Source organism: Octodon degus, unplaced genomic scaffold (genome assembly GCF_000260255.1).
Source record: "Octodon degus isolate 3935 unplaced genomic scaffold, OctDeg1.0 scaffold00069, whole genome shotgun sequence".
In the NCBI taxonomy this organism is placed as follows: domain Eukaryota; kingdom Metazoa; phylum Chordata; class Mammalia; order Rodentia; family Octodontidae; genus Octodon; species Octodon degus.
This window is the reverse complement of record NW_004524645.1, coordinates 12,233,145-12,240,667: the sequence shown is the minus strand read 5'-3', so window position 1 is coordinate 12,240,667 and position 7,523 is coordinate 12,233,145. Positions and strand designations below refer to the sequence as shown.

Sequence of the window (7,523 nt, the reverse complement as noted above, 5' to 3'; positions counted from 1 at the left end):
TTAACAATCTAAGTTTGCAGACAAAAATTAGAGAAAAAGCAGGGCCGCAAGGAAAGCCAACATTTTGGCCCTAGCCTTACAATGTCAATTAAGTCTCAGGAAATAGGAGAACTGTTGTATTGTACATAACGTTGTACTGTAACATTATGTAACTCGGTAGTGATCCAAATTTTCTGATCAAGGAGATTATGGGGCCAAAGCAGAAAGTGATCGATGATGTAGAGTGTGCCTAAGGAGAGTCACATGGAGAGAAGATATTCTCTTAGTCTTTCACAGAGAGCACACTGGCCAAGCAATGGCCGTGACTCATCCACATGGCTGATACTGACAAAGGATCTACAATCTGAGGTACAGGATCTCAGGATCATTCCTGAGGGGATTTGACTGACCATATCAGATTCAAAAGCTACAACTTTTGTTGCATAGTTCTTGCTTTATCTTGGTCTTAACCAAACAGCAGAAATGTATAAAAATGAAGTATAAGAAGTAAAGCCATGTTGTTATGTTGAGCTGTAGGGAACTCAGGTCAACAATTTCTGACATTGCCTGTCAAGCAGAAGACCCAATACTATTATGGACTACTGGACACTTTTAGAATATTTTGCTGAGTTAACACACTTATAATATTCAAATGACAGAACTAAACAAAAAAGAGTATACAGATGAATGTCCACTTTGTATCTATGTATTCAGAATGGTTAGGATAGATATATAGTTATATTCTCTTAATGAATAGAAGGATGTGTTCTAATAGTGTTTGTAAATAGTATATCATGTCTGCATCTTGGACAGCAAATAACCACTAGGAAGAGAGTATGCAATGTGTGAATTATTGAAACTGTCCTACCAATTTGTTTCGAAACTGTCGCATTTTTATTTGTTTCTAAATAAAATTATGGGGAGAAAAAAAAGAAATTACCAACAAATTGAAAAGACAACCCACAAATTTGGAAAAATTCTTAACTAATAAGCACTCAGACAAAGGTCTGTTCTCTAGAATTTATAAAGAATTAAAAAACACTAGGGTCCAAAAATTTAAAGACCCATTCCAGAAATGAGCATCCGAGATGCATACAAACTTGTCAGAGGACAAAATTGAAGAAGTGAATAAATATATGAAAAAATGCTCCACATCACTAGTCATCTGTGAAATCCAAATTAAAGCAACACTCAGATACCATCTCCCCGCAGAAAGAATGGCTATCTTAAAGAAATCAACCAACAACAAATGTTGGAGATGCTGTAGGGAAAAAGGAACCCTTCTCCACTGCTGGTGGGAATGTACACGGGTACAACTGTTATGGAAATCAACTGTTTTTTAAATCCTTAAAAATCTAGGATTGGAAATTCCTTTCAAACCAGCTACCCTCTACTGGGAATTTTCCGGGAAGATCTGAAAACATCACATCATAGTGATATATATGTGCCTATGTTTATAGCAGCACAAACAAGCAAGATGCCCATCACCTGAGGAATGGATGAAAAAGATGTGATATTTTTATACAGTGGAGTATTACTGATCTGAAAGTATGTTTAACTTGAAGACTTTAAGTGGATGCCACTTAAAGATATACTCATAAGTGAAATAAACCAGATCCACATGTGTAAATATTGTATATTCTCCCTAGTGTAAGAACTCAAAAGAGAAACTACAAATAGAGTAGTAACACAATTAAAAGGAAAGCAAGAACTTAAGGATTAGCCAATAAAGAGAGAGCAAGGAAAAAAGCTAGGAAACATGACACAGGCAAATCATACATTTATATGCACCAGATGGGTAAAGAAATGATCCTGAGAATCTTCAGCATGTTTTTGAAACTAGCAGTTAATTTGTAGGATTCTCACCCTAACTTTATATGCTGATATCTCTGAACTAGGCAACTGCACTGAAGATAGCAATGTGTAATACTAGGGTCATGTTTGGAATGCATGTCATTCTGGTCTTCTAAATATGTGCTGCTTGTCATGTCATACCAATTACTGTCGTATTGTCTCTCAAGTAAATGTTTGTTTTTTTAAAAGGGTAATAAATGAAAAGATACAAGATAAAAAATGTCAGAGGACTGTCCTGCTACAATGCTCTATATGATTAGATTTCTAAATTTCTGTTTAAAAATATGTAATTGTTTATTCCTATTTTTTTAAATTTTTAAAATTTTTCCCCCATATTCGGTAGGGACTTAAAGTTTAAGATATCAATACTTGATAGAAAATACCTATTCCATGTTATGTCTAAGATGTTTGATATTCAGACAGATATTGAGGTTAAGCTCAACTGCCTATGCTGTAGGGTAATAACAATAAGCTTCTCTTCTGGAAGGTTAACAACCTAGGTTTGCAGACCAAAAATTGGAGGAAAAAAAGGGCTGCAAGGACAGCCAACATTTTGGCCCTCGCCTTTCGAGGTCAGTGACGACTCAGGACATAAGAGAAACTGTGCTATAACATCATGTAACTCAGTTGTATCCCAAATTTTCTGATCAAGGAGATTATAGGGCCACAGAAGAAAGTGATTACTGATGAAGAGTGTGCCTAGGGAGAGTCACATGGAGAGAAAATACTCTGTCAGGCTTCACAGAGTGCAAATTGGTGAAGCAATGGCCGTGACTCATCCACGTGGCTGACACTGACAAAGGATCTACAGACTGCAGTACTGGGTTTCAGGGTAAATCCTGGGGGATTTGACTGACTTTTTCAGATGCAAAAGTTACATTTCTTATTATATAGGTCTTGCTTTATCTTGGTCTTAACCATCCAGCAGAAAAGTAAAAATACGAACTATAAAAAGTAAAGCCATATTCATATGCTAAGCTGCAAAAGCCTCAAGTCAACAAGTTCTGACATTGCCAGTCCTATGGAAAACCCACTATTATTATAGACTGCTGGACTATATTGGATTGTTTTTGCTGAATTCATGCACCTACAATATTTAAATGACAATGGTATACCCTTCTCTGACAAAACTAAACAAAAAAGGAGATACAAGTGAAGAACCATTTTGTATCTGTGTATTCAAAATATTTAGGATATATATACAGCTACTTTCTTTTAATTCAATGAATAGAAAGATTTGTGCTAACAGTGTTTATGGAGAGTATATCATGTCTGCATCTTCTACTATGAATAATCACTAGGAGGACAACAATATGCGATGTATTAATTACTGAAATTGTCCCACTAATCGGTTTTGAAACTGTCTCGTTATTTGTTTCTCAATAAAACTATTAAAAAAGAATTCAAAATACTAGCAATAATACTACTCACTATGCACAATATATAAGCATCAACCCTTGAATTATACTAAAGAAAAGATAAACACAAAGAAAATGAGAAGACACTTAAAATAAGATGCAACCTCAAAATTGCAGCTCACCAAAAGCAGTCCTAGGGGGCAATGAGGTGGTACAATTCCAAAGTCACTTATGTAAACTCTCTGAAGTGACAAAAGAAGCAACAAAACAGATGAACAAAGCTATAGAAAAAAATCAGAAATAGTTTCATAGATAACTACAGAGATGATGACCATAATGCAAGATATGCTTAGTGACTCTAGAGGAGTTGCAGATAAAAAAAATAAAAGAGGGGCTAGGGGACATGGCTCAGTAGAATAAGCCCTTCCTTGGCAAGCACAAGGGTCTGAGTTCAATCCCCAGTTCTGAAAAAAAAAATAGAAGAGCTGAGGAAAATGATATGTACAATGTACAACACAGGAAAGAAACAGAATCCATGAAACAGATCCAGATATCATGGAGATTTAAATTCCATTTAAAGTATATGCAGCAAAATGTGCCAGTGCAAGGTCAGAGTATCATACCTAGAAGGCAGAATTGTGGTTATCGATTATGAAAAGAAAGATATCTTAAAATAGCAGGGGTCCATAAAAAATCAGTCAAACAGCTGCTAGATGATGCAAAAGAAAAAAATAAGACATGACTGAATGGAGTCAATGAAAAAGCAAGAGAGTGTAAACAACATAAAAACACTGCAGAAATAATGGCAGAAAACTTTCTAAGCAATCAAAAACATGACATACACTTAAGCGAGGTATATAGAACTTTAATTAGCTATGAAAAAATAACCTACAGCAAGGCATATAATAGTCAACATTCCAGAGGGAAAAAAAATCACCCATAGAGTCAGAATTACATGTGGGTTCTCGGCACAAACTCTTGAATCAAGGAGAGCTTGGATAGCCTTTTTAATAAATAGTACCATAAAAACTGGCTTTCTAAATGCTGAAAATTAAAACCAGTGATACATTTCATTATAGACTAAACTAAAATAAAAATCGATCAAGTATCTAAATATTAAAACAGAAACACTAAATCTGCTAAAACATAAAATAGGTGGAACTCTTGAAGACATTGGTACAGAGAAAGGCTTTATGAACAATATCATGATCACTTGGGAACTATCATAAAGAATTAACAACTATGAGCTCATCTTATTAAAAATGAGAATGAACAACAACAGAATGAAAAAACAACAGAATGAATTAACAACCCACAGTGTGGGAATTTTTTTTTCCACCTGGTCCTAAAAGACTCATATTTAGAATATATAAAGAACTCACAAATATTAGACTCCCCCCAACCTAAAGACCCAATCCAAAAATGTGTATCTGAAATAAACAGACACATCTCAGATTAAGAAGTAGAAATGGCAAATAAGTACATGAAAAAATGTTGAACATCACTGGTCATTCAAGAGATACAAATGAAAACAACGCTGAGCTTCCCTTTCTCTTCAGGAACAGTGACTATTATCAAGAAATCAACCGATAACAAATACTGTGAGGCTATGAAGAAATAAAAACCCCTATTGGTGGGAGTGTAAGCTGGTGCAACCACTGTGGAAATCAGGGTGGAGATTCCTCAAAAAGCTAAACTAAAGGTTTCATTTGAGCCAGGTATTCCTCTTCTTGGTATATTCCTGAGAATTAAAAGCATCATGCCACAGCAATATATGCACACCCATCTTTATTTTTTTTAATGAGGAGAATATATTTATTGAGAGAAAGAAAGCTCCTGTCCCGAGAGAGAGATGGGGGGGGGTCCGAGCGGGTCGTTCCCCCCCCCAACACACCCATCTTTATAATGGCACAGTTTTTAATAGCTAAATCTTGGCAATAACCCAAATGTCAATCAACCAATAAATAAATAAAGAAGATATCTGCTTTTTATACAATGGATTACTATCCTTCCATAATGAAGGATAAACTTATCACATTTCTAAGTAAATGGATGCAGTTTGAGGCTGTTATGGTTTGTGTCTAGTTGTCCCCCCAAAGCCTCATGCAGTCATGAGGCAGCTTCTGGAGTTTATGACTGCTTCTTGATCCAATGCTGGGACTGAAGGTGTAATTGCTACACTCTAGCCCTGGGGTGGGTAATTTGCATTACAACGTAATGAGGGGAGAGAGGCTGGCTAGCTGCCATAGCTGCTGCCAAGCTTTTGCTCTCTGCTCTTTGCTGCCACCATAAAATGTTGCCCTTTTCTAATGTACCGCTCTGCCTTGGAGCCAGCTGAGTATGGACAGAAACCTCCACAAACTGTGAGCTAAATAAACCTTTCCTTTCCTAATTTTGAGTGTTGGATATTTGTCTCAGCAATGAGAGAAGAATAACTAAGACAGAGGCTATACTGTTAAGTGAAATAAATTGGATGTACATGTGTAAATATTATACGGTTTTTCTTCTCTGAGAAACCAAACGTTTATTTTTTCATTTTTTTTTTTTTATATTTTAGGGAAGGGTCTACAGGGTGTTCAGGGTCTCACTACTAGATCTGACTCATACTGATCTACCGGTTACAGCCTTCCAAGAGCTGGGATTGCAGGTGTACACCACCATGCCCAGTCTCAATTGCCATCTCAGTGTGCCCTGGGGGCAGGGCTGGCATAGCAGGGCTGGCATGGCAGGCCAGGGGATCGAACCCCTGGCCCCTGTGCCTGCTTACAGGTGCTTTAATCCTCTGAGCTATGTGGCCGCCCACCAAAAGTTTAAATAAGGTTTAAAATGTATAATAGATATTGGGAAATAGGAAGAAAATGTTCAAACAAGAATGGAAACAATTGGGGCTGCTAAAGTCCTGATAGGAAAGAAGGGAGAAGGAAAAAAATAGAAGGAAAAAATGGAAATAAAGTTTTTGTAAGAGGGGAAAGTAGGGCTATAGGGAGTAGAGTGGAACTGGAAAAATAGAAGACGCAAGATATGCCATGTACAGGTATAAATTCCCTGTACATCAATGAATATTACCATTATGTATATCTAAAATGTATCAATAAAATAAAAAGAAATGATTCATACTGTGACATGGATGAACCTTAAAAACTTAAAGTGTAAGAAGCCAAACTCAAAAGTTTACATACTACATAACTTCATTTATGTGAAATACATAAAATATGCAAATCCTTATCAACAGAAAGTAGAATAGTAGTTGCCTAGTATAAGAGAAGAGGGCATGGTAAGTGGGCATAGCCTTCCTTTTGGGGATGATGAAAATATTCTATAATTACATATTGGTTGGGATTGTACACCAATTGGACACTTCCAATCTAATATAATTAGATATCACAGGTATACAAAAAGTCACCAAGTAGTATGCTTTAAAATGTTGTATTTTGGATATATCCAAAATCATATCTCAGAAAAAGGATAAGGAAGTATTATTAAGTATAGGTGCTGTGCACCTCAGGAGACTTCCTAGTAGGTTTTTAGAAAGCAAAAGATAACTTTCACGTAACACGGAACATTTTCCTAAGGAAATATGTATCTGCTTTATTCCTTTCATTCCTTCATTTGTTCACTTGATAAACCTTCACTGAACACCTATTATGTACAAGAATGAGTACAGGGGCCAGGGAGATAGCTTGGTGGTCTAAGCACCTGCCTGGCAAGTGCAAGGACACAGGATAGATGCCTGATACCACATACGGTGCTGGCCCTGCCCCGGGGCATGCTGAGCTGGCCACCGAGACCAGGTGTGGTTGCACACATCTGTAATCTCAGTGCTGGGGAGGCTGAGACAGGAAGATCACTATGAGTCTGAGCTGCATAGCGAGACCCTGTACCAAATAAATAAATAAAAGATTTTTTAAAAATTAAAAAGAATGAGGATAACTTCTACTTCCACTTGCCTTTTGATGCTTGAATGCGTCAATAAGTAAAGCAATATCAGTAAAATTGAAGGGAAAATGCAGTCGTGGGCCATCATAGGAATCTGGGACCTCTATCAACCCCAAATACTCCTGTCTATCCTTGGCGTTTTCAAGAAGTTGATTTGATAATTCTGGAAAAGGAAAGACAGAAAAGGTTATGAAGAATAGAAATCAATCTTCTAATCTTTAAATTTAATAAAAATATCTGAGCCTATGTAAGGCATTGTGCTAAATGTTATGCATATCGAGATAATGCACATATAACAATGATATGTTTTTTTTCTTTGTAACAAAGTTGATAAAGTGGCAAACCACAGTCAGAAAAACCAAAAGGTCTCTCTCCTCTGTGTCTGTGTCTGTGTCT

The 7,523-nt window shown here is 36.5% G+C and overlaps 1 protein-coding gene across 3 annotated transcripts in view; it reads right to left on the bottom strand.

Moving 5' to 3' along the window:
• Nucleotides 1-7,523, bottom strand: part of Ppef1 (protein phosphatase with EF-hand domain 1) — a 201,145-nt gene that overhangs the window by 140,995 nt on the left and 52,627 nt on the right. For all 3 annotated transcript variants that reach the window (XM_004635109.2, XM_023719556.1, XM_023719555.1), the window contains exon 6: nt 7,139-7,290. In XM_004635109.2, coding sequence (XP_004635166.1) covers nt 7,139-7,290 — 152 coding nt within the window. The remainder of the gene's footprint in view (nt 1-7,138; nt 7,291-7,523) is intronic.